The 27,966-nt window shown below is 39.6% G+C and overlaps 2 protein-coding genes across 2 annotated transcripts in view; both read left to right on the top strand.

Annotated features, from left to right (window-relative positions):
* PEAK1 (pseudopodium enriched atypical kinase 1) overlaps positions 1–24,552 on the top strand; it is a 126,694-nt gene extending 102,142 nt beyond the window's left edge. Inside the window, exons 10-11 of the mRNA XM_074917711.1 lie at positions 5,731–6,479; positions 17,166–24,552. Coding sequence (XP_074773812.1) covers positions 5,731–6,479; positions 17,166–18,323 — 1,907 coding nt within the window. The 3' untranslated portion in view covers positions 18,324–24,552. The remainder of the gene's footprint in view (positions 1–5,730; positions 6,480–17,165) is intronic.
* The window catches only part of TSPAN3 (tetraspanin 3), a 378,683-nt gene that overhangs the window by 309,231 nt on the left and 41,486 nt on the right, over positions 1–27,966 (top strand). The gene's annotated exons all lie outside the window — the stretch shown is intronic.

Genomic DNA, 27,966 nt, shown 5'->3' with positions numbered 1-27,966 from the left:
AATATATTCAGGATTGTATTTCTATCATTTAAAAAAGAATTGGTAATTTTATTATGAGCTATTTTCTCCTTACACCCAAAGAAAAGGTGAAAAAAGGAGGCTAAGTTTCTAGGTTTTATGATTGCTGACACTGGAATAAATCCCAGATCACAGCATCTGCCATGGAGTATTGCCTCAGTAAGTTAGATCAGGGCAGTGTGCTTAAGCCAGGCTATAAATAAGGTAATGATATCGTTGCTGACTAGAACTGACAGTTCAGTGACAAACAGTGATTGTAGTATCAGTCCGATACATTTTTGTATCTTATATAATTAGTACAGGTAATATCTTTAACATGGCGTAATGGAGGATGGGTAGCAAGACCTGACAAGTCACCAAGGCAGACAACCTGATGGATCTGAAATTTTTATTTATTTAGCACCTGCAGCCCATCTTACTATATTTCTGTGCACAGTCTCAAAACTACTGGTGAGAAACTGGAGGTGCATCATGAGTGTTACTTAACAAATGTTAGCTTTCCTTTCTGTTACATGTATGATCATTCCGGTAAGATTTTTATCTATTAAACTAACAGTAAATGTGTAAACAGCTGAGTATAATACAGGACTAATTCATGTTCATGTAAACCTGTACTGACTAATATTATAGAATAGTGTTATACACGTACTGTGTTTGTTGGAACTGGGTCTGTGAAGCATGCTGGTTGCTTTTGCAGTGACTGCAAGATATGTTTATGCATTTGTGGTTTTTTTCATGGTTTGGTTATTTTTATCAGTCAGGGTAAGGGTTTTAGTAAGGAGTCATGTATTTTGTACTGGTATTAAAGCTCAGTGTAATTGATCTGCTATTTAAACAGAGAAATCTTTTCCAGGCTCTGTATTATAATAAAAATGCAGATTGCAAAGGATGATCAATATCCAAGTACAAGGGGGGGAAAAAGTACTAGTACAAGGATAAAGAAAGGGAACTTGTATAGTGGAGGTGGCCAGCCTATGGATTTAGTGAATACTTTAATCAGCCTTCATAACTTTGGAATGTGAAATAGAGATGTACTGACATGAGAATTACTGGGACATCTGACTCCATTCCTGGCTGTGGAGAGAAACAAGTCAGCAGAAGCTGGACTGCTCCAAGATCCAGCTAGGTGATCAGCCCAGCCCTGTCTTACAGCGGGTTTCCTGCAGACACGTAAGAACCACTCGAAATTCCTCTTTCTCACTCGTCTCCACTGTAGAGAGTCCACAGTTTTGATTTTAGTTCTGTTGGGGTTTTGATAGATGTGGTCTTGGAAGACTGGTTACCCATGCTGTACATGCATTATTATTAATTTTTGCTGTTCTTGGCAATGCAAAGGGTGGAATTCTTGTTAAACTGATGTCATAAGTTGGAGAATGGCAGAGGTGAGAGTCATTTTGGCCATTGTTGCCCTCTGGGTCCTGTTCATTCATCTAAATCCCTGCACTAGGGGATTAGGGATTAAGGAGTACTATAATGGTCACTAAAATTGAGAACAGAGTTAATGATCATGACAAAAGCCTAGCTACTGCTGTTTTCAGCTCTGTTTTCAAATTCACATCTTCCCACAAGGGACGTTATCTTTGGATAAGAGATGGCAATGACATATAATCAGAAAAACACTTTCAAGAATAAAGGAGAATGTAGGATAGATTACCATGTCAAGAGTAAAATGAGTTTGGAGAAAGTACAGAAGCAGCCTGCTCTCACTGGTGTATTGGAGCAATATATGTCTCAGGAATAGTTCTATTCAAGGAAGGATGGAAGCATGCAGTGTGTCACCCACTTGACTTGCCTAATTCACAATTAGTTGCTTTGCCAATTAAAGAAGTGTTTTCCTTCACAGTTCTGATATACTGCTGATCTGCTACTCTCAGCAAAAAAGAAAGATGTGTGGATTATCAAGAAATATAAGCAATAATTATGCATGTCATTACAAAAAACATGCTTATGGAATATAAATTTGACTTAAATATGAGCTCAGTGTGTCACATTTGATAGCTTCGTGAGCTAACATAAACAGGTTGCAGTGCAAAGTGTGATGATAAATCAGTTACGTGGAAAAATAAAATTTAAATGCTCTTTTTAGGGCTGATTTAGAGTTTCAGACCTCTGCATGGTGTCTGGAGACTTAAGTATTAATAATTAAGTAGTGTAGTGAGATTCTATAATGGAACTGTATTGAACTGCAGAATTCCTTAAAGCTCTCTGGAAAGCTGCTGTCTATAAAGAGTTAAATTTTTTCTGTCTTTGAACAGTCTGGAAGCCACTTCAAAGATCTCTAAGTGGTAGCCTAGTATTGTGCCTGTTCCTCCTTTACATCTGCTTCCCAAGAGTGTAGCTCAGGCTGAACCTTTTAACGTTGGAGTCAGTGCAGTAGGTAAGAAAATGGTGGGTTTTAAGCAGGCAAGGGGAGAAGGAAATGATAAGCTAGAAAAAGAAGCAAATGCAAAAGCACATTTTGTTGCCTTTGAAGGGGACCAAATTTAAGACAACCTTTTTCTTGATAGACAATTTTAAAAAAATGTGGGACATGCAGTATTATGACATGCTTGGGGACAGCTGAGCTGGAAAGACTGGCCCAGTGGCCATGAAATATATGTACAGCATTAAGAACTTGACATAAAAACAGTCCAGATATGAAGCTTTTCAAACATAATACAGATAGATAGATTTCAGTATGGAAAATTTGTTCTTGTGGGGAGAAACTATACTGTGACATGACATGTTTTACAAACTCATTTTCCTCAGCTGAGAATACTTGAAAAAGTAACTAACATATAATGACTTGTACATGCAGTTCTCTGGATCCTGCCACCCCCACCAGACATCTGCAAAGACAACTTCTGGTTATGAAAACCTTCTTCAATTATGTTTCGATGTCACACTTTCAATAGCTATGAAAAAGCAGTGGAAGTCACTGGTTGCAGTCACAACACTCTTCTGTATGAATGGCTTTTGGAGGGCCGAGCCATTAAAGCAGACAGAAAATAGAAGAATCAAGAAGAAATGCTGTTATAATTCTCACCTTTCTTGGACAGTGCTTCTGCTGCTACTGCTTGAGATATGCATCTTGTGCTAATTTGTTTTCTTGCTGTTTCCCTCCAACATCTGTGCAGTCCTTGGATTAGCAAGTCACACAAGCAATGCATGTTAGAAAACTGCCTCCTGAAGTAGTAATAGCCTTTCTCAAGTGGGGAAGAGGGTAAGAATGAGAAAATAGGCAAGTGATCTTTAACACACAATGTTGCTGGGGAAAAAGTACATAGGTCACAGATTTTGTAAGAGTAAGCGATTGTGGAAGACGACACGTTTGGATGAGTAAGAAAATTGGATACGAAGTAGAAATTAACTTGTCTCAGGATTATGCAAACAGCTGTGGCATCTGGATGTGTGTGCCTGGCATGCAGATATCAGTTCTGCTTTTCACTCTAAACCATGCTACTCTTGGTCTCTGCAAAAGGTACCTGACAGAGTTCCTCTACTGCTCAACTGGCACCAGTGTTACATGCTGCAGCATATCAAATGGTGAGAGGGAGAGCTGCTACTGTAGAGCACGCTCACTGCAATACCAAGATCAGAAAGGAGCAGTAGAGGGTCCCCTGAGTGTTAAATTGTTTCAGGCAACCTTGTTGTCGATTTGAGAGAGATACGCAGGGATTCTCCAATATTTCTAGCCTTCCAGCATTTTTATTTTGTGGTAACTAAAAAGCGATGACCCAGAGGAGTTAGTCCATACAATCTTCCCTAACAACCAGGCGTGTATAGAGCTAAGAGAATTTCCTGCTCGAAATTCGAGTTTTTAAACACTGGAATATCCAGGCTTATCACAAAATCCATAAGGCTCTTCTGAGGGTTTCTTGAGCTTAAACAAAAGACAGAGATATAAATTTCATTTGTGATGTCATCTCCTTGGAATGACTGAAAAGAGAATGATTGCTAAGAACAGCCCAGGGTATTCTGTTTGTAGATACATCTAAAACTACAGTCCTCTCATCTTCTGAAATTAGGAAGTCCTTTTCAGCATTCTAACCCAGAGTTCCAGGTTTTTGTGCATCCAGGCCAAGAGGATCTTAGATTCTGTAGTATTCATAAAAGTTGTAACAACTTATCTTGAAGTGTAAAGGAAGCTATCTTTTTTCTCTTCATAGATGCAAAGTCATTTATTATTAATTATGGACCAAAGTTACGTAATTTCAATCTGAATCTGAGATCCCCCAGTTTGGTTCAGTGTTCCAGTTCAGTCCTCTCTTTACAAGGATTCAGCACTTACTATAAATATTCAAATAGTTGTAGTGTCTTTCTACTTGCTGTTCCCTTACTAGAAAAGGTGCTCAGCTGCAATTATACAGAGCATCCAGTTCATGTCTGCTGTGTTGCAACTATAAAAATTGGCTTCCTACCTTACCATGCTGGTCAATGAACCTCACAGGAGTAGTAGAAAACTTAAAAAATAATTTCTCTGAAAATAGCAGTTGATTATTAAGAGTGGAAAAATCTCATTTTGATATGAGAAACAACTGTTTAATTGTCCCAGAGCAGCAAGTTGGTCATTTGTATTGTCTGTTTATTGTTTTTTATTCTCTCTTATATTATTGTAATTTATTTATTCTTCAATTCCAAGGACTCTGGCAGTTATAAAACATAATTGTCCTCTCTGAAAGCCATCCAAAACACATGACAGGAAGTTTATCATCCTAGAAGCACACAAATGTTTGAAACCAGTCAGTCAGTGGAAATCCCGTGCTTTCATATATGTAACCTGCTGTTTGGAATCTCTTGACTGAGTCTAGGTCAGATTTTCTATGAACATAATATTGCCAACAAAGTTACCTATGGCAAGTGAGTAAGGGAAATGCACTAGAGAAAGGGGTGGGGGCAGAGTTTTACATTGCAGCTTAAAAAATATTTCTGTTTTTGTAATCTCAAAATATGATCATACTCTCACCGAAAGCAGTGGCAACACATTTGTCAGCTGGAGCGAAGTACATTTAACTTCCTTGATTTCATCTCCTGAATCTAGTAGGGCAGTCCTGACTTTCTGCTGTGACTGCCTAAGTGCCTAAATTACATTATTTGTGTCTGAAGTTTTCTGGCTTCCATTCTGAAGTAATGCTTTCAGGCTCTTTAGCACATTTCAAATCCAAGCAATGCCAAGTGCTTTAGAGACTACTGTGAGGATGTATAAAAAAAGATCACCTCACCTGACAGTGAAATACACCTCTCAGAGAAATAGTATACAAAGCCACTTAGCAGCCTACATCCATAGTTTTTGCACATTCGAATAGGAAGTAAGGAATAATATTATAGTCGGTTGACTGCAGAAGAAATTATGGGAGACTGGGTATAATTACTGAAACAGGAATTTGGCTGGAGTGCCAAAACTGATGTTTGGGTTTTGCTTGTGCTTTTTTGTCATTAATCCCCTGTGATGTAAGATGCCAGCATTGCTAGCACTGAAACTGATTTTAATATATAGGCCAAGGTCAACTAAAGACTGGCTGTGTCTGACAATACATACGTGATGCTGATTCGGTCATTTTGCTTTCTAATTAGCTCTTTTCAGATAAGTATTTAGGTTTTCTTCAGATATTGGGGGGGGTCCTAGTCAGATTTGGGAGGTTTTTTGCCTTAAACTTCTTTGCAGAGTGCAAGTATGAGCAGCAGATGCAAAGTACTTTAATCTTCTATTACTATTATCTTTTTATTATGCAGGACAGTCCAGAGCAGCCATGATACCCCCAAAACAGCCCAGGCAACCAAAGGGGGCTTTGGATGATGCCATTGCCTTTGGAGGACTAGTAGACCAGGAGACAATAAACAACTTACAGCCAACACCACCTCCACTGCCAAAGAAAACCATTTTGAGAGCAAACACAGAGCCGACTCCCAGAGATCTCCAGAAGCAGGCTCTGGAGAACAACCTGTGCATCGTGGCCAATCCTACCTACGATATTGACACCAACTGGGAAGCAAGCAGCGCCTGCTCTTCAGTCAGCCTGGAGCTCAAAGTACTGGACAATGAGTCAGGAGATTCCTTGGACAGGCCTACAGAAAAACTAAGGGCAACAACCTCCGCAACTAACAGTGTTTCCAGCCTAACCACTATCAGTATTAAGGAGCGGTGTTCCAATAGCATGGAGTCTCTAACAGGGAGACGCATCTCGCAGACTAAGCAGGGCAAAGGTGTCCAGAAGCCACAAAGGCAAGCACTTTATCGAGGAATTGAAAACCGAGAAGAGGTGGTAGGTAAAATCCGAAGCCTTCACGCTGATTCACTGAAGAAGCTGGCACTTAAATGTGAAGACTTGTTCATGGCTGGACAAAAAGACCAGTTGCGATTCGGGGTGGACAGCTGGTCAGATTTCAGGCTAACCAGTGACAAGCCATGCTGTGAGGCAGGTGATGCAGTTTACTACCCGGCTTCTTACGCAAAAGATCCTCTCAACAATTACGCAGTCAAGGTAAGAGGGTCTTGAAAAACGGTAACCGTGACAATCAGTGACAAAACATAACAACAGTAACCACAATCTGCCACATGCCTAGGACTGATAAGTCCTACAAATAGAAGTGTGTGCTGCTTGCAGTAGAACTGTGTGAAAAGTAAGATGCCCAGGAATACAGGCTCTTCCTTCTATCAAGAACCATGTGTGGCATTGGTATCTGCTGTTTAAGTTTCATCTGTTTTTATTGCAGCTCCAAAATTATTAAAATCATCACAACTTTTTAGTAATGAAATATTGAAGGAAAAGATGTATTATATTAACTGTGTCTGTGGGTTTTTTGAAAATTCCATTCACGAAATCCTTAGGTACATCTGCATGCAGATGATTCTAAATCATCACTCTTAGGAAAGATTTCAAAGTTTTCCATGTTCAGAGTCATGTAATTTTAAATATAAAATCTAGGCTAATATATCTTTATGTTCCCATACAAGGTCTTATATTTTCAGCAGCTTTCATTACTGCCTTTCAAAAGCTCTGTTTAGCCATCAGCGTTGCCTTATGACCATACTAAAAAAAAGTGGAACTTGTCAGTGTTAGTTTTGTGGCCTTTTACTAAACAAACAATTGATTTGTGTCTAGTTTTTTCTCCAGCTAACACATAAAAGAAATAAGATTTACTAGATTTACTGCTAATGTATTAATGAATAGTTGGCAGCTATCTCATTAAATGCTGTTACTTTATGGACTTTTGTATAGGTAATTCTTTCTGAGTGCTGTATCTCTACTGTTCCGAATGCTTATCTGGTAGGGTGATAGTGAGACAGCTGAGACTTACAGCCCTGCCAGCTTCCTGTGTGACCTTGAGCAAATCATTGAACTTCTGATGACTCCTTGTTGAAACTGAGATAAAACATTTATTACCCAACACAGGTGTGGGAGGCTTAATCGATTATTCCTTATAGAGCATGTTGACATTCTCAGGAGGTTGGTGCAAAATGTTGTTACCATTCCTGCATGATTGTTTACAAGAAAGATATAAAAAAATAAAAGATTGGTGCAACTGATAGGTTCTTCTGAAATTTGAAAAGGCATCTTTTTAAGGCAGATCAGTGGGTAAAACCATTTCTATTTCTTTAGTTATCAAGGACCTCTTTTTGAAAAGATATGAAATGAAATATGGATGTCTTGTGGATGCCACATCCAGTGGCATGAAACAGCCAAGAACCAGACCATGAATATAGCTGGCAATCTACTCTGGTTGCAGAATCAACAGTCTGGCATTACTCATTTTGGGGTTTTTTGGGGGTTTTAATACAATGATGCTAAAATGGTTGCGTCTAGGACCCAAAGCGGTATTTTTCTATATAGTCAGGTTGGGTTATCACTAAGGGAACTGCTCTTTGCACAGTATAGATGTGCCCTTAAAGTACTCCCTGACAGGCAAGACTTATGTAGTTATTTTCTCATCTGCTGTCCTCCTAAATAAGTTTCTCTTGTAGGAAGCCAGTGAGAAGACAGAACAGCAATGTAGCATGGTCAAATATGTGCGCTTTTTTTCTCTCTCATAACTGTGATGTACTAAAAATAGTTCTCAGACTAACAAAATTTATTGCAGTGTAATAGGTGATGGTCTTGAGAATGAGTTGAAGTATCCACAAAATAGCCTTGCGCTGGAGTTCACCATGAGTTGTTCTGTTAGGATGAGAGGAAAAGTTACTCTAGAAAATACCCTCCCTAGCACTTAACGTGATACAGGAAGATACTCTCACTACAAACGTTCTCTGCTGTCTTTATAAGCCAAGCAGAGCCAGCATACAGGACTACTGCTGTCTTTTTGTTTTCTCTTTCACGTATCTTAAGTATTATGTGTTCAGCTAAATTGGGGTTTCTTTAGTTGTGTGTTTCTTTGATGTATATTTTTATTATTTCATTCTCTAGGCTAATATATTGAATTAATATAGCATTGTTTAAACTGTGTTTACTGGACTTCTTTCCCCTAAAAATCAGTTCTAGTACATTTTAACTTTGTCTTAACATTTGCCCCAAGTTGAACTGACTTATGAGTCCAGGATCAGATTTGTAGAAAATCTCCTAATAATAGATTGCTATTACATTTTGCAGAGATTTGGGGAATTTAGCTTTAATGAATATATCCGTTTTACTATCATGCGTATTTTTTCTGTGAGCCAAATTACAGAGTCATCTACCTCCAACAATAAGTTATGTATTCCTGCCATTTTAATTCCCTTGTCCCCAAAACAGGATGGCAAAAATAGTGAGATTAAAATGACTGGTGTGCCTAGTGAATCCAAAATATAGTCTTCCTGTTATTTTTGATCAAGTCTTAGAAATAGACTTTGAAAGTGTATATGGAGCCACATCTTCAGACAGTGTAAATTTATGTAGCTCTTGAGTTTTGTAGAACTACCTAAGCAACACTGGCTTAATTCAGACACTTCATGAGTTCTATGATGTTAATATTACATTTGAGAAAAAATGGGATAATGGGGTTTTTTAATTATTATTTTCTTTGTAAAAAACAAGAGATTCACCCCCAAACAGTGTTAAGAGTCTTAATGCATAAGTCAAAAGCAAAACTTACATTTTAATATTATAGCCCCAAAAGTGGAATTCTGAAACTTCAAATTAAGTTTTAGCCACTTGACTACTTCTGAATTAAATTTAGAAGAATGAATCTTTTGTGCAGATGAATGTACTCATGCACCTTTACATTCTGGTGGTATCACCAGCAAAAGATGTTCTGCTAAATTTGTTGGGGAATGAGCACAACTTGTTCTGTTAGTGTGGATATTAAAGGAAACATTGTTTATAGGGGTGTGTTTTCTAAGGATTGTATTGTGCTTTTTGCTTCACTCTCACCTGATCTGATAATAAACATCCCGTGAAAAAAAAAAAAAGTTGCAGGAAGCCATGTGGAAATTGTTTTGATTGAAACATTATAACTAAAAACAGTAAATAAGTGGTGATCAGAAAACTACTTTTCCAAATGGAAAAAACAAGTTCCCTTACAAGAAAGGTTTCCATAAAATTTCAGTCCCTGAGGTATTTCTCCTTCACTAAGTGCAGTAGCACCTTCTAAGTGGTTGGTATATCTGGGACAGTATGGATAAACATTCCCCTGAAACCACAGCCTTATCAGTAATTCCAAATATGTAGTGGAAAGGTTACACTAAAGTAAAAGCAGCAGAGAGCACCAGGGTTTTTTACAAAGGGAATTGGACAAGTTCTTAGTATCCCTGCACAGACTGAATAAGGCTGTGATATGACTGCGATCTTTTTTATTTTTAAAAAATAAAATTATTGCTCAGAATGAATAATAATTATACAAGATAATTACTGTGCCAGTGACGTAAACTACTTCCACTTTCAGTATTAAACTCTCAAGGAAATTACTGTACAATATCATAAACACATAGCAATCATGATTCAGAGTCCACACGGAGCAATACAGACATAAAACCCCAGCAGGGTTATGGCCTGCAGCATGTGTGTTCTGGCCACCGGTACATGGTGCAATGCAGTACAGGTAGGATAACAGGAATTGCAAAGGTGCAAACAGCTCAAAAGGAGCAGTCACAATTTATTGCTTTTATTGCTGCAGGGCAGCAGAAGTTCTTCTAGCAGTAAAAGCTTAGGCTTTCTGCTAAGGTTTCTGTCTCAAGTATAAAATAGAGCAATACACAAGTAAATAGTATTGGCTGACAAGTAAATAGTATTGGCTGACAAGTTTCCTAGTTGCATCTGACAATTATTTTCTAGTTATGTTTAGTTTGTTACAGTGAGCTAAGGTAGTTTTTTGGTAACTGTTCTATAGTGGAGCTTCTTGGTGGAAGTGTTATTAAAGGGCATCCCAGAACTTCATGCTTCAGATCAAAATAAGGCTATATATGTTAAAATTTTAGTCCATTCTCAGTTCAGTCACAGCAGCATAGAATTCTGTATTTTGGCACATTGTTAAAAAGTCAAAGCTCTATTCCAAGGCCAGATCAAGAAAATGAGGTCAATCAGAGATCAAACTGGCCTCCTTGGAAAACGAGGTTGTGCCAAGAACAAGCTATCAATTTGGGATTAGCAAGATTTCATTCTACACAGAATTTCATTTGCAGTTGTCCCTCTGCGCAATACAACCAAGTAGCACAGATGTTGCAGTCTTTGTGATCTTCTGTGTTTCTCATTTTCAGCACTTGTAAATTCATTTTCTACAATATTCATCGTACTTTAAGTTCACTGACGCCCTGTAAAATGCATAGGACAGAGTAGAAATGAGATTCCCTGCTGGTAAAGTGGAAGTCAGCTGATGGCACAGTAGGCTACTGGACTCATAAAGGAAAAATAAGAGCTAATGCTGAACAGTTTTTAGAAGCTCTGAAACGTTAAAATCTTGCTTCTTAGGGATGGGGGCAGGGGGAGAAAATTGAAATGCTAAGATATAAAGAAACCTGTCCTGTCCCTATAAACGTTGTAGAAGTTTAGTTCATATGGATGCATTAAAGGAAAAATACATGATGACAGTGCATTCCAGTGAAAAGGAAGATGGAAACTTTCCATTCCTTCCTAGTCATACCTCTCTTTTTTCTCATTGCTTTCTTGCATCATATGGAAGAGCTTTTTCCCGGCAATGCTTCGTCTTTTGAACAACCAGCTCTTTATCAGCATTAGTAATAAGACTTGCCAAGCCCTTATCTACACCTTTCTTTCAGCTATTATCACATACCATATCTTCATAGCTCAGCTGATTGTATTTCATTAAAGCAAATCGTAAATGACTGATTGATCCCACTTTCTGTTGGTGTTCTAGTCAAAGTATTTTCACCTTTTCCTTCTCCTGTGCCCAAAAATAGTAATTCAACATACTATATATGTAAAAAGCAACAGGATTTCCTTTTTTTTTTTTTTTTTTTTTTTTTTTTCAGACCAGATGACTGGAACAGACAAAAGCTTTAAAAATCATGCAGAGAAAACTGCGCCATGTATTTACTCACAGTTTTGACATAGCATTAACTGTCACAAACAGAAAAGAAGCTCTTTATCCACTCCTTTAGCAATTTATCACAAGCAGTCTAAAACACCTGCTAATGAGGCCATCAAATTTCATAATTTGTTCCCTAAATCTTTTCAAATGTAAATATAGACTTTGGATGCGTAACTTACTATAACTCAAACATTTTGAAAATTTTAAATATTAGTCATTCAGCTGATAGTTTTAGGTGACAGTGGAGTTACTCCAATACAAAACACCAGGGTGAACATTATTACCTATTAAAAGTATTAAACACTAGTGTTCACTACTCTACTGCAAAATGGTAATATAAAATAGAGTTCTGGGTAGAAGCTGCAACTCAGAAAATGTAAAATAGTGTAAGTTTTTCCATAAGTAAAATTTACATTCTATGAACTGTCTTTGAACAGATCAATAAGAAAACTTAGTTTGTCTCCACTGCTTACAGTATATCTTCCCCATTCAAGTAAGATACTGGTAAATCAGAATCTGAACTCTGCGATCCAAAACCCCAGTACTTATTTGGACTCATGGAGCTGTATTTCACAGCAAAAGTCTGAAGAGTAGCCAGATGCTTACAGGAATATATACTACTGCAGGTCTGTCTTTTAGAAACTCTTTAATGAATTTAGTCAGGTGTCCAATTTGTTGTCATACTCCACTTTTCAGGTGCTGCTTCTAGACAGTCTAGCTTTCCATTCCCCTTGTCAATGACAAAGTTATCTAGTGTACCAGTTTTAGTGTTTGTGTAGTCAGCAATTTAATCAGCCTTAAATAACCCAGCTGCCTCTTGCACTTCTCACTTCAGGTTGTTTGTAAACAAAAAGTGAGAAGCAGAAAATGCGTGTCTAATCAGATCTCAGCTCTCTTGTCTTTGTACATACTGCATGTATGTTCATGTACCCACATAACTTCCCTGTATTACACAAGAGAAGTTAAAGTGGCCAAAAGCCGTCACTATTGAGCATTTGTGAGATTAGAGGGGTTTTTTCTTTATTGGTTATCTTAACAGCAGAATAAAGAGGGGAAAAGCTGTTTTCATGAATGAAGACATCCTAGTATTGATTTTAATCATAATATTATTTAGTCTTTAATTTCTCTTTTGTTAATATAAAGAGAGGAGTCTGAAACAAAAACTCATATTTAAGAACCAACATTGGGGAAAGTTTGGCTCTGTTGTGGATTCAGACTTTAGAGTGGACACTGCTCTGCAGGTTTTCATGAACCACATAACAATTAAGTTCATAATGTGACATTCACCCTGGGAAGTGTTAAAAGGATCATTATGTATAAAGCTCTGTTCTTCTTGATGCTGGAGACATCTTAAACTTGGAATACTGTATTCATCATAGGGTACCACTCTTCAGAAAGATGTCATAAATGGGGAGAATCCAGAAAAGAGCAATAAGAATCAGAGGGTTAGGAATAAGGATAGGAGGAATGAGGGTTAGTTATTTTCAAAAAGAAAACATTTTCCCAAGTGTAAAGGTGTAACGTTAAAGGATGGGAATTAATATTTTTTAATATCAGCTAGAAGAAGGGCTATGGGTTCAATTTGAAGTAAAAGAGACTTAGGATTGAATAGCAGGAAGAAACAGAAAGGTGAAGATAGGGAAGGACAACTCTCTTTTGGGGTGTTTTTAGTAGGTTGGGAAGGCAGTTCTTTCCAAATCAGAAATTGTTCAGCTGGCAACGTACAGATTAGATTTGCCTTGCAGGCCAATTCTGCTAGAGGAAAAGGGAATGGGTGCAAAGGCAGCGTACTCTGCCCTAATAGCTGAATGCCTTTTGGTGCAGATGTGCATGGCCAGTCATTTCTAAATTAGAAGGAAGCATTACCACATCCACAGAAGCCTACAAAAGTGTGCTTTTGTACTATCACAATTCTAGGATTGACGATATTTTCTAAAAGGAGTGAACCAAGGCTGATTTTGAGAAGTGCAAAGTCTATCTCCTATTATTTTAGCTTAAATTCCAGTAATAAATGAGAGCCCTTTTCTGAAGTAAAAAAGAGGCTGCCTAGGAGTAAAATTAGAAATTAGGAATAAATCTTAATTCCTTGTTTTATAGGCAAGGAGAAATCATTTTCATAAACTTTAAAAAAGGCCTTGTATTTACCAAATTGAGATGTATTGTTTTAAGTGCAAATGCTCTGTGGATTATATATTCTTAACAGAATATTATTTTTAGCTGGTGGGGGCATTAGAAAGCCTCTGTGGGTAACATAAAATATAGTACAGAAGCTAAGGGCAAGTGGTTTTTTGTACTTTTCTTATCAGCAACTAAGCTTGTCCTTAAAATCAAACTCTTTCAGAATGAATTTATATTTTAGATTAGGTCACTTAAGTGTTTTTAAAAACGGAAGGCTGGATTACAACACACAAAACCTTTTTTGCAGTTGGAATTGATTATCCCCATGGCTGGATGTACAAGAAAAAAGCCATAGACTTGAAAGGCACAAAATACAAAACTATTCTCATTTTCATAGAATCACAGACTGGTTTGGGTTGGAAGGGATCTTAAAGATCATTTAGTTCCACCCCCCTGCCACAGGCAGGGACACCTTCCACCAGCCCAGGTTGCCCAAAGCACCGTCCAACCTGGCCTTGAACCCTGCCAGGGAGGGGGCAGCCACAGCTCCTCTGAGCAGCCAGTGCCAGTGTCTCAACACGCTCACAGGGAAAAATTTCTTCCTTATATCTAATCTAAACCTCCCCTCTGTCAGTTTAAAACCATTACCCCTCATCTTATCCCTAGACTCCGGATAAAGAGTCCCTCCCCACCTTTCCTGTAGCCCCCTTTAAGTACTGGAAGGCCGCTCTAAGGTCTCCCTGGAGCCTTCTCTTCTCCAGCTGAACACCCCAACTCTCTCAGCCTGTCCCCATAAGGGAGGTGCCTCAGCTCCCTGAGCATCTTCGTGGCCTCCTCTGGACCCGCTCGAGCAGGTCTGTGTCCTTCTGATGTTGGTGCCCCCGAGCTGCACAGAGCACTGCAGGGTGGGGGTGTGTGTGTCATAAAATCAGATTGGGGGGAGAATCCCCTCCCTGTACCTGCTGGCTACACTTCTCTGGATGCAGCCCAGGGTACCGCTGGCTTTCTGGCTCACAGTCAGTTTTCCATCCAGTGATACCCCCAAGTCCTTCTCCTTGGGGCTGCTCTCAATCCACTCATGGCCCAGCCTGGATTTGTGCTTGGGATTGCCCCAGCCCATGGGCAGGACCTTGCACTTGGCCTTGCTGAACTCCATGAGGTTTGCACGTCCCACCTCTCCAGCCTGCCCAGGTCCCTCTGGATGGATCCCTTCCCTCCAGCGTGTCACCCCACCACACAGCTCGGTGTTGGTGTTGAACTTGCTGAGGGTGCACTCGACCCCCTGTACATGTCACCAGAAAGATGTTAAACTATGCCAGTCCCAACCCCTGAGGACGCCACTCGTCACTGCTCTCCACTTGGACATCGAGCTGTTGACCGCAGCTCTTTGAGTGAGACCAGCCAGCCAATTCCTTACCCACTGAGTGATCCATCCATCAAATCCATGTCTCTCCAATTTAGAGACAAGAATGTGGGACAGTGTCAGATGCTTTGCACAGGTCCAGGTAGATGACATCAGTTGTTCTTCCCTTGTCCACTAGCGTTGGAGAATGTTATTTCCTTAATAGCTGTTCTCCCCATCAGATTTGACACATTCTGGTAGGGTCTATGCACCTTTTTTCTAATTCTGTCTTCTGTGCAGTATTAAGTATTTAATAAATCTGGGGACTTCAGTCTCCAAGACAATCAACTGACATTTTATTTTCATATATAATTCAAAGGTTAATGCTGTATTTTTACTGTATTTGTTTAAAATTTTGTAACTCTTGAGAGAAGGGGGACACAACTTTCCACTGATAACTCACTTCACCTCTAACAGCATGAAATACAGTTGAAAATTTAAATTGGCAAGAGCCACTGTACAAAGAGGATAACTACCAACATTTCCAGAAAATGATGACTTTTCTCTCTTAAAATTAACTAGAAACTGCATTTTTCAAATTTGTTTTGTTTGTGTATGGCAGTTATAAACAGGCAGTTTAAGCTCTCTACATACTATGTAGGGAAACTTAAATGCTTGTGAAGTATGGAAATACACACAGTATCGAAGACAGGAAGACAATCAGAATACTGTTACTACTTGTGTCTACTTCCATACGATTATCTGACAATGCACTTTTCCAATCTACAAGCATAAAAGACTAGATCTTCCATTAAACTACATGTTTCTTAACCCCATAAGCACAGAAAAGCTGGAAAAAAAAATTATTTATTTTTTTAGTGAAAGCTAAGTTTATAACTTACCCTACATAAGTTCCTGAGAAGGGGGAAACTGAGGAGTGGGAAGAAAAGTCACCTTATCCTTATATTTAAGGCTAGTATGAGATCTGGGCTCCTCGGTGGTTGTAACTGTGTAGAACTAGTGCTGACTTTTACTAAGCTTATTTATCTGGTTTCCTTGGTTTCCAGAGATGAGCTAAGGGAAGCTGTAATTTCATGTAAAGAGAGATGTCTTCCTGTTTTGTCTTCCTCTGAGCTTTGCAGTTAAGACCTGTTGGTGCATTATACCAGCTGAATACTTGGGCTCTAACCTTTTAAAGATTAAAACTTGCACTTAACCTTACGCACTTTGAACAATTTCACAGAAGTCAGTAGAACTAAGGTTAATATGCAAAGGTCAACATGCCAGAGTCTTTGAAGGGCTGTAATTTTAAGCAGTAAATGCCTTAGAACAGAGGCCCTGATAGAGGTTGTCCAGTGGCTGTTATAAGAGGTTGGAGCTGCCAGTTGTTATGGCAGTGCAAAGAATTAATAAGGCTAGTTATTATGGTGATAATGTGTATATCAACAAGATATTTCTGGACAGAAATTAAATACAGCTGTACATGGCAAAATAAAAACATATACTTAGGATCTTAACAAATAATTTAAAGCAATTAAGGTACCATGTTCTAATGACTTTCCGTTCATCACCTGAGCCACAGCAAATTCGCTTGCCAGCAGCCCTGCCATGCACAGGTACACCCCTTGCTGCAGACATGATGTGTTGGCTTGACACAGCTGCAGCTAATAGATTTCAGTTTCCAATTACAGTGGGCAAGGAGCGTGCATCCAGTCACTTAACTCAGCTGACAGGTGGTAACTTGTTATGCCATGCTAACGCAGTCATGTGCGATCCTTTGATCATATCCTCAAATATTCTATGGGTGTTTCTTTGTATTTCCTATTGCTATTGATTATTTTTAGCTTGTTCAAGCTTCACACAAAGCTGAGAGAACACAAAATAAAACGATATGAATAAATAACTGTAAAGCAAGCTTCACTGTGCATTTACCATATATATCAGCTGCTCTTCTGACCAAAAGCGTGACCTGCCTGAACTCTATTTTCCATTGAATAATGTATGCATGGGGAGAGCTGCTGGCACATATTGGTCTGCAGCTGCTTACTGTCCAATGGAAACTGTTTGTGTGCCTTAAGATGTGCCTTCACTGTTCATGTGCCATGTGCCAAGGTCAGTTCAGTGACCTTTGCAGTGCTTGTGTTTAGGATTACTGTGGCTACCCATCAACCAAGTACAAACTAAAAAAAATAAAAGGATATCAAATTCGGAAATTTAAGTTATATCTGTTCTGTTTATTTTCTTCCCCCAGATTTGTAAGAGCAAAGCTAAGGAATCCCAGCAGTATTATCACAGCCTATCTATCCGGCAGAGCCTGGCTATCAACTTTAACATCCAACAGGACTGTGGCCATTTCCTTGCTGAAGTACCAGTTCGTCTCCTTCCATGGGAGGATGCCAATGCACCAGAGGTGGAAGAAGAAGAGCAGGAAGAAGAGGAGAAGGAGCCTGAGCAAAAGAACAGAGATGCTCCTTCCAACACAGAGGCTTCACAGAAAGACAGCTCAAGCAACCAGGGGACCATCAGCAAGCCACGCAGCCGTGTTGTGGTCATCACGCGGGAGGTCCCATACCTAACAGTGGCCGACTTTGTGCGAGAATCTGTGCCCCGCCATGCAAAAAGCCCAGATTTATATGAAAGGCAGGTCTGTCTGCTGCTTTTACAGCTGTGTTTGGGCCTGGAGCACCTGAAACCCTATCATATCACACACTGTGATCTGCGGTTAGAGAACCTGCTGCTGGTTCATTCTAGGCCAGGAGGCAGCCCTCTGAGCTCTGAGTCCATGGAACCCAGTCCCAACACTGCCTGCCCAGCCAGACTAATAGTGAGCAATTTCTCCCAGGCCAAGCAGAAGAGTCATATGGTGGATCCTGAGGTTCTACGGGATCAGTCCCGCCTGGCTCCAGAAATCATCACTGCAACACAGTACAAAAAGTGTGATGAGTTCCAGACTGGCATCCTCATCTACGAAATGCTGCACTTACCCAACCCCTTTGATGAGAATCCAGAGCTGAAGGAGAAGGAGTATACCCGTGCTGATCTCCCCAAGATTCCTTGCCGTTCCCTCTACTCTCAAGGGCTTCAGCAACTTGCCAGCTGCCTGCTGAATCCCAACCCGTCAGAGAGGATCCTGATATCAGAAGCCAAGGGAATCCTTCAGTGTTTGCTTTGGGGTCCACGTGAGGACTTGTTCCATGCTCTAAGTACATCTTCCAACCCCTCACGGAGAGATGCTGTACTTCAGAACTGGCTGGATATAAAAAGGACGCTGCTGATGATCAAATTTGCAGAGAAGTCCTTGGACAGGGACTGTGGAGTTATTCTGGAAGACTGGCTTTGTTGTCAGTATCTGGCTTTTGCCACTATAGACTCACTTCACCGCATTGTGAGAATCATGCAGCAGCACTAGTTTGTAGAACCTGTTGCTTTTCATGAAGCACCCCACACCTACACCCCAGCCCTCACTCCAGCCTGCCCTAGGGCTCACACTTTGTATAAGTGTTAGAAAATAGCCTAGATGTCAGAGCCAGCAACTTTGAGCAAATAGGTTCCAACTGGAGAAACTGAATCCTGTACCAAATATGACAGAAACTTTACTTTTTTGCCAGGCCTGTTGGGGATTGATTATATATACATGACTGCATTTGGATCAGACAGTATGTAACTTGTTAATATCTGGCTGAAAAGGAGAGCAAACTTTGATACCACTATTTCTACCACTGCAGTAAACAAATTGCCCTCCTCTTCTGGGTAGTTTCTGTCATTTCCGTATGTAGCATTGGTTAATGAATAGGAGTGACCATAAGCAGAGATGGATTAGTTGTAAATGTCAGATGAATGATCCACCATGCCACAAAATACTCATTTGCTTCCATTCCACATACCACACTAAATTTTCTCTCAGCTTAGTCCCCCACAAGCAGACTGAACTCCTTTTTCCTTTGGTCTCAACCAAACAGATTCTGATCTTTCTCTTATGCTTTACACCTTCTCTTTTTCCTCCCCAGATGTGGTTATCCTGCTGACTGCGACAAGTGTCAGTGGGCAGTAAGCATCTGTGTTCAGTCCTCTTCCCTCCTTCTCTGCCTCTGACTCACGGCCTACCCATATAACCACGGATCCCTGATTTCAACAATGCTGCCTTAATCAGACCATTACCCTTAGCTTAAGACCTCTGCATTAAAAAGCAGAATATGCACGCTTTGTCTATCCCATTTCCTACATGACATTCACCAGTCTGGACTGTCGATGTACTGTAGCTATAATCACGTTTATACAAGAACAATACAACACATGGTGGGCAATTGAAATTTCCCTTCCATTGCAAAGGCACTAAAGCCTGACTTGAAATGGATAGGATGTACGTAACCTTCTCTGACAATCACTGCTATGAATCAGGGTTGAAAATAACAGCCACCTCTTCTGTTTTATTTTGGTCTGCTCTTGTCACTTGTGCCATATTGCAAAGTGGGACAGAAATTGGCTCTGCTGGTGTGTTGGCAGGAGATAGAAATGTTTAGAGCTCGTCTGTGTGTAGCTAACAGGCCACATGGAGACACTTTTACTGCAGACACAGTTCTCTGAAGGGTAAAAACAAGGGGGCAAAAACACTGTTGTTTAATTATTGAGGGAGCTGTTAAGTTTGGCAGCCACAACTAACAGTATCATGATCCATTTTTCCCACAGCGGTGTTTGGCTGCGTATTTCGTCTGTTGTAACTGGTGTTTTCTAATGTTGCTATAGACAACACCCTAAAAATGGAATGTTGTCAGAATAGCTCTGAGCATTGCAGACAGAATTTTGGACTAGAACAGGAATTAGTGAGGATTAAAGAGATGGAATTTTTAAAACCTCAACCTGAAGGAGCTTTTCACTTTCAGAGGCCACTGCTGACTTTCTTCCCTGACTTAATGGCCGTTTCCTATGGAACCTCTGCAGTTGTACCCAACGGTATCTTTGCTCAGTATTGCTAGGCTCTGAATTGTTTCCTGAATTGCTCTAAAGAATTGATCTGGATGCAGGGGAAAAAGTGATACCGAATATTCTGACCTGGGTGATGGAAAGCAGACAGCCCTAGTTATGAGCCTGTGCTTCTCTCCTATGGATCTATGTGCAATTCTTGTATGTATTTTTTAAAGCTGTATGTTACAGTGTTCACTTTACAAACCAGCCTTTACCTGATGCTAGATCTGCAGCCCCTTCCTTTATTACTTTCCTGGCACATAAATGCACAGATATCCGTGTGTTCTTTTTATGGATTGATGTTTCATTTTAATTGTTAAAACTGTGAGGAATCAATTCACTTCAGCCTTGAAACAAATAGCCACTTTATACAGCATATGCATGCTTGGACCAGATGCATGGAAACTGAACAAACAGTCCTGCAGGCTTAAAGTCAGCAAAACTAGCTCTGGATCCACACCATACATTTGGAGGGGTTGAAATGTCTCTATTGTTCTTCTCTGGCATCTATCAGAGCTAAGCTGAATAGTGTGTGGAAGCCTACATCGATTGTGCCGTAGTATAGACTGTCTTTGTGACCTTTCGAAAGATATTTTTTGAAACTTCTGATTATTGTTCTTTTGTTTGATTCACCTGTATCAGTGAAGGATCAGGCAAGGATAAGGATCATATATTTTAATGTGATTTTTTTTTCTTTCTCTTTTTGGCAAAAAGGTTAGGATGGCAGCATTGATGCAGAAAAAGAGGACAGTGCGTTAAAAGCCCAAGTGCAATGTATGTAGTTGAGGCACTTCCACTACATCAGGAAAGAAAGTTTCTACATTACTGCTGAGCAGCTTGTAGAAGAACCTTTACAAAGTATCACACACACGTTCCATGCAGCCCTGCTTTATCTGGACACAGGAGGGCAATGCTCTCATAGCTTAAATAACACCAAGCATGACAAGACACTCGCTTACTATCTACTAGCTATTAGTCACAATGTGTTGAGCTACGAGTAGGGCTTCTTGTTCTCTGTGGTCTGGTTTTGTGTTTGTTTTGTAGTGCATGTGCACACATAACTTCTCACCCAACTCACATAGGCCGTACAAGCAACTCTTGGACCACTTGCCATTGCAGTGGGCTCGTTCCTTGAAGCTGGTAGGTGTTTCCGTGTATAAGGACACATGTTCTCAGTGTCACTTTCATGTCAACACGCACATGCAAAGTTGAATTTTGAATGTTTTACAGCCATACGTATTTAATGCAGCTGGTCCGAAGCCTTTGTATCTCTAGCTATCTAATTTCAGTTTGTACCTTTTGTGATGAACCAATACTCATTTTAGCTCTGCAGTATAATCAAGCATGGATAGATGTTCACTACCAATCTCCTTCTTGTGCAGCACTGGGTAAACTTTAGCAATTTGTGATGTTGTGTGTTGTTTTTTTTTTCTTTAAAAAAGAAAGAATGGTCAAAGTAGTCAAACACAATCTGGCCTGAGCTAATCCTTGGAGAGCTTGAGGCTGACTTTGCAGATACGCCCATAACCGATGATTGTAACTGTGTTTGTGGTAGTTCTCCATACTGGGAACAGATTGTGCCACATAAATATATGAGAATGTATGCATTAAACTGATTGTAAACAAATCCTAAGAATGCTACAGCATAATTGCTAAGCAAAAGGAAAAAAACCCGCTCTGTTTGTAACTGGGATCCTGTGTATGACAGGAACAAAACCCCTGGCTGTGCATGTTATAACTTACTTGAATACGTGCACAGATCTTGAATTTTCTTTTAGCAATGTCGCACTTTCAGTTGAGCTCAAGAAATAGGAAGAGCTGCAAATCTAAGATAACAGTATTGCCTGTAAATATATATTTTTCTATGAATAAAAGCTGTCATTCAAATATTTTTAACATGAACTCTAAAGATTTTTCCACTGGAAACTAATTTCTGGAAAAATCAAATGCTTGTTTGAAGAATTATGATGAGTGGTTTCTGATCCTATTAGAGCCATTAAAAAACTCTCTAACGTTACAGAGAGAGCACAGTGATTGGATTCACAATGTTTAGTGCCTTGTCAAAAACCTAAAATGTAGCTGGTCAGTTAGTGGAAATCTTACTCTTTTTATAATAGCCCTAGAAATAATACTGCCCACATTAGGATGCAAACAACTTCACAAAACTAAATGCCCTACTTCCGATGATACTGAGTTGATCTCTTCAATGAGATTTGGCTCTGGAGTTTATGTGAACAAGTTCCTTTAAGTTGCTTGTGGTACAGCATAAACATGCAGTAACAAAATTGTGGGCTTTCAAATTTGAGATCTGCACAGGGAGAGTAATAGTGGATAACGAGTCAATTGGTCTAGACTGACCACAGGATCAAAAGAAGCCTATTGCTTTGACAATCTACTGCAGACACTCAGCTTCTAGGACATGAGGAATCTGATTTGTCTGGAAGAAGCGGTGAAGGTAAGATGTGCTGCTCCTGCTGTACGTAGTGGATGTGCTGCACACCATGCTACTCCTGAGATGTTAGGAAAAATGGTTTTGGTTTGTATTTCTTAAATGGGAATTACTTATTCACTAATTATCTTTAAAACCTCAGATCTGATCCAGTCAATACGCATAACCAGGTGAATATAAAAAGAGCCTACTAGTGAAAACTTGCCTACAAATTTTCAGAAATTAAGGAATCCAGAATTTTATTCTGGAGCCTCTGAAATGTCCAAATAGAGAAGCCTGGTCTCACTTCAATATTCAGACATGATGAAATCAATAACTCAAGCTAGGATATCATGTTGCTGGCCCACAGACAAGAATGCATGTAGCATTTACAGAAATGTTCCACCTTAAATCTGTTATGCTCCACACATCCAGGCAGCACCCCCAGGGTGTGAATGGATCATCCTGACATTTTAACACAGGGGAATTCCCACATATTCGAAAGAAAAATACATTATTTAAATAAATCACCTGTGTGTTAGGGTTCAGCTACTTGGAGAATCTATTCAGCAGCTTCACACTATAGGTCCTTAACTTTAGCATGTAAAAATAGTATTTGCTGCTGAAATAAAATGTATCTGTTTCTCAGTTCTTGTGCTGAGATGCCCCACCTAATTTTTTTTGTTTGTAATAGCAATTAAATTCATATGTAAATATAAATTAAATAGTCTTGGTTTTATTTAAATTAATTGTAACTTTTCTGAGGGATATAATGGAAACTGAATCAGACTTTTTAATGCACTTTCCTTTCCTCCTCTCCCCAAATAGGAATTCAGCTGTTTCTCTGCAGAAACAGTACATGACCATTATTCCCTGCATGACTAGGTCATCTATTTCACTCTGATTTTGCAGAGGTAGTGTTGGTTCTGCTCAGACTCCTGTAAAACCTAGAGCACAGTCTGAGCCCTTCAGCCCACGTAGAGAGAGATGTGATGGTGATTTAGTTATGCAGTAAGATAACATCAGAGAAGTGCAGAATCGATTATTTTAAATACCTCTGTAAAAATACACCTGTGGAAATATTCTGTAAACAACCACCTGGATTCCAAACACTTCAAGGGATGAATTCACAAAAAATACTTTTAAAAAGAAATACTGGGGAGAAATTTCTTTAGGGCACCCTCAACTCCAAAAAGAGGAGCAAGTCTTTCCCACTGCGATGTTGCAGAGAATTTCGAGTAGATGTTTGTTTGGATTTTATTATTATTCACCTGGATGCAGTATTAGAAGGATGGTAACTTTGAATAGGTGTAGAATGTAATTTAAATAATTTCCTGTAAGTCTCCTTGCATTGGTACTCCACTCAGCGTTTAGTTGGAAACCACAGAATGCTTTCAGATCAGAGTTGCCAGTGAGAAATGAAATACTGAACTTACCTGTACATAAGCATTTTTCCACTCTACAGAATTTGAGCATTTGGTTTGTACTTCAGACTATATATTTTTTTCTTTTTTCCATAAATCCAAGGGGAAGATTTCAGGGATTTAGAAGAGTTTGGAACTTTTTTTATATGGAGGAAATATTTGTTCATATATATATATACATACATATATATATATGTGTGTGTGGGCATGTTTTAATATATATATGTATGTATATAAATTTTTGTATCCCAGAAGTATTCTTTGCCCCTTTTTGCTTGAAAATATATATATTATATATTGTATATATAATATATATTTAAGAGTGTGTAAATTTGAATATAGTCATTTCATAAACAACACCTCTTCAAAACCGACTTGAAACTACTGTTTCTTTGTCCTTTGGCTTGGTGGTATTAGAAGGTTTTGCAGTTGAAATCCTTGGGTTTTTTTCTTTTAAAACTTAATTATGCTGAGCATTTAAGAATATGTTCTTGTTTTTAATAAAAGGCGGCAATTTATTTTTCAATTAGGGATTCCAAAATCAATGGACTTTTATAAACAGAATTTCTTTATATCCCTTGAATAAGGGATATTTTTTTTTCAACTCCATTCTTGTGGGTAATTTGTATTTGGAATTCCTGGTTGCATTGCTTTATCTGGTGCTTCATATTGATATTTACACGTTTTTATATAAATAAGTATATAAAATTCAAGCCTTCCTTTGTGATCAGGGGCAGTTACACTCTGGTTTGCTGTGGTACTTTGCTGTGTACTCTGTGGCATTCATGTTACTGTGTAAATAAACTAGTTTTATTACACTCAAAATCAAACTTGCTGTTGTCTCATTTTTCTCTCTTCCTAGGCAATTAGATGAAAACGTGTATTTCTGAGGAAAATGCATGTGGCAAGTCCAGCAAAAGATTGTCCTACAAGAATAGCTGGCTGGTTTGCAGCAGCAGCTGGTGTGCAAATGTGGCAGATACAAACTTTGGTTGATGAGTGACAGTCGGCACCTCCAGACATGCCACCACGGTGGCTGGGCATCCCAGCTGCCGGAATTGCCAGTGCCTGGGACATTGTGCCACCTCCCACCTCTGGCATTTTCCCCAGAAGTTTCACCGTGGCTGGCACTATTTCAGCTCCATCTGGAAAAGTGGCAGTGGCAGGCCAAAAATAAACTGGCCACCAGCAGCTGCTCTTGACTGAACCAGTGTCTGTCTTCTAAGGCCTTCTTGGAGAGAAGTGACGACACGGAATGAAATGGAGACAGCCACATGCCCACACTGGGGCAGCCATTATCACTGAAGGAGCTGAGCCAAAGGTAGCGATTTCCCTAGTGTGGACAGGGCTTACATGACCTGCTGTGAAGGAATAAAATGACTTTTAAGTCAAATGTCTGTATCTGTGACAAAGCAGGATGCCTCTGAGGCAGTCGTCTGCAGTGGAATTCATTTTGTGTCTGATCTGTTACCTTGAAGCATACAGCCTGATGGAGGGTCTGTGAAAAACAGATGGGATAATATGCATCTTCCATGATCATGCAGACACACTTCAGTGGCAGTGAGATCAAACAGCTCAATTTTGTACCCAGATTTGATAGGCAGCAATGGTGGCTGCAGATGCTGATTTATTAGCACAGAGCAGATGACACCATATACTTCGAAGCAATGCTGTGCTTCTGCGTGACCATCGCACTGCTCACAAATACTTTAAAAAAAAACCAAACTCAAACAAACAAAAAAAGGACCCTGAGGGCTTTATTCTTCCACAGTTACAGTGGCTTTGCACAGGTATGTCATCAATTTAAATGTGATCAGAATTAGTCTAGAGTGTAACTACTACAGGCCTTTCACATTCATTGCTTAGACACTGTTTCAAAGCCTTTCAAAACCAGTTTAAGCTATTGGCCTCATCCTTTTAAAAATACAAAGTTAACTGACTCCAGAAGTGTCAGTAAGTATGCAACACGTTTAACAGCCTGGGAGATATTTTGTCTTTGCTAGCATAATCCCTGTTCACTTTAAGAAAGTGCCATGGATTTAGCTAAACAGTTAGATTATTCCATTTGGCAGTGGCAATCACCACTCTGTAGGGAAAAGATATGCAAAAATAGACTGAATCCTTGTCAAGACATGATAATTATACTAGTTCAACTAAAATCTGTTTGAAATTAACTTAGTTATGTCAGTGCAAACTCTCTTGTGGGTGTCCTTAAGCGGTCACAGTCTGGCATTCTCATTTCAGCTTGTGCCAGACATGAATGCAAGCGAAGCCAACAGATGCCTGGTTTTGACTGATGCAAGAACGTCTGTATCAGGTTTTTCACCAACTCAGAAATTCACCTTATGGTATACGGGCCCTAAGGATCTATGTTCCTCTACATGATAAACCTTTCTTTTCTAGAAAATATCGATGCATCAGTTGAGTTCTGCAAGCTATTGCTTTTGCCCAAGTTAGTGAGCTTCTGTGCTGCCATATATGAATCACACCATCCTCCTTACCCAGCAGTGGTTTTAACCGGAGTCAGACAGAAGCAGCTAGCTCCCAAGGCAAACTGCTCAAGTTAAACATTTACCACATCTATCCTGCAGACAAAGGCCGTAGTTTCCTTTCAACTCTGAGCTAAGACTCCTAGTTCTCTGGAGAAAGATACACATGAAAACACCACGCTGAGCCTTCAATCTACCACAGTACACTCGGTACTGCTGCTATCTCAGGAGGCAACACTGGATCCTGGTGATTAGCCCACCCACCCACTTGGAAAATGGAGGCTGGCTTTTTGCTATCAGCTCAAGGCTTTCAAATAGCATAAAAGTCTTTGTCTGGCAAACAGACACTGGGGGAGCGACTGGGAGGGCAGCTTGGAGGCTCTAAAGCAGATTTGCATATATCAAATCTGAGAACTCAAAATTATAGCTATTGAACGTGCATTTTCTATTAGCATCTCCTGCTCTCACCCCCTTGTTTTGCAGTCATTAAGGTGTTCTTTTTGTCACATTGCAGCAGAGTCAGGACATGAACAGAAGACGACACTGGAAGTAACTGACAGTCATTTAAAGTAAAGCCACAAAACTCCCTACTACATCTTATACTCCAAAAGAGAAAGGAAGGGGAGTGAGGAGGTTTATTGTAAAGGTATTTACCAATGTTTGTTCTTTTTGGTATCGGCCAGTAGCCCCCATCCAACAAGCATGTAGAAAGCTGCCTTCTGAAGCTGTTGTGTGTTTTTTTCCAGGTGCTGGGATGTGCCATGTCACTGCTATCACCCAAAGCACCTGGCTTGGCTCCCTGGGGTGGGGGAGAGCCCATACCCCCCTGCACAGTACCATGCTGCCATTTAAAGACAGACAGCTCCAGGGATAGCACCTGTGCGCAGGGGGCAGTTACAGATCTAATGTCAGATGCTGGGTTTTGCCTGATTTCTTTGGAGTCTTAATGGTCCAGATTACGTGAACAGTAGAAGATTAACCTTAAAAAACATGAAATCCCTGCAGTTTCTCTACAAGAAGCAAGTTATTAACTTTGCACCTCTCCAAAGTGCAAAAGAACATAAATGTTCCTCTAAAGAAAACGGAGAATTAAATCAAGATAATAAAATTCTCCTGGTTCCTACATGGGTACTAAATTTAAATGAAGTTACTGTTGGAAATGGGCCAGTAGTCTGCCCATGTACAGCCACTATCTCGATCATCAAAAGAAAAGGAACATCCCATAACCTGCAAGCCAGTCATGCAGCTTCTCTTGTCCAGGAGAGAAAGTCTTCTTCTAAACTTTTTTCATTTATTTTACTGCAAAAGAGGTTTACACTCTTTCATATTAATACTTCATCTTATGTATTTGTGTTTGCACGGGCATTACTGCTAAAGCTGCGATCACAGGACACGAGGGTGTGCTTTGGCTTCAAACAAGAAGGAACAACAGGTCAGATGACGTTGTAGGATACCGCATGGCAAATTTTTTAATGGCATTAGTTATAAATGTTTTAATACCATCCACTGCTTCATAAAACCCAGACCCAGAACTTTACCATTAACCCTTTTGCAGCAGTGAACCACTCAAATCATTTCCCTATGGCATGAAGCATTTCTCCCCATGCGTATCATCACCTTGAAGGCTTCAACATGTCCTTCTATAGAAACTTCAGCACACAATCCTACTCTCTTCATTGCTGTAAGTGGGACATTTTTTGTCTGTATGTTTCTGAGGTGATGTAGCTCAAACTGTACAACTAGGAGTAA

Source organism: Athene noctua, chromosome 13, assembly GCF_965140245.1.
Source record: "Athene noctua chromosome 13, bAthNoc1.hap1.1, whole genome shotgun sequence".
In the NCBI taxonomy this organism is placed as follows: Eukaryota; Metazoa; Chordata; class Aves; order Strigiformes; family Strigidae; genus Athene; species Athene noctua.
Note: the sequence above shows the minus strand (reverse complement) of the source record. Positions and strands in the feature narration are given on the sequence as shown.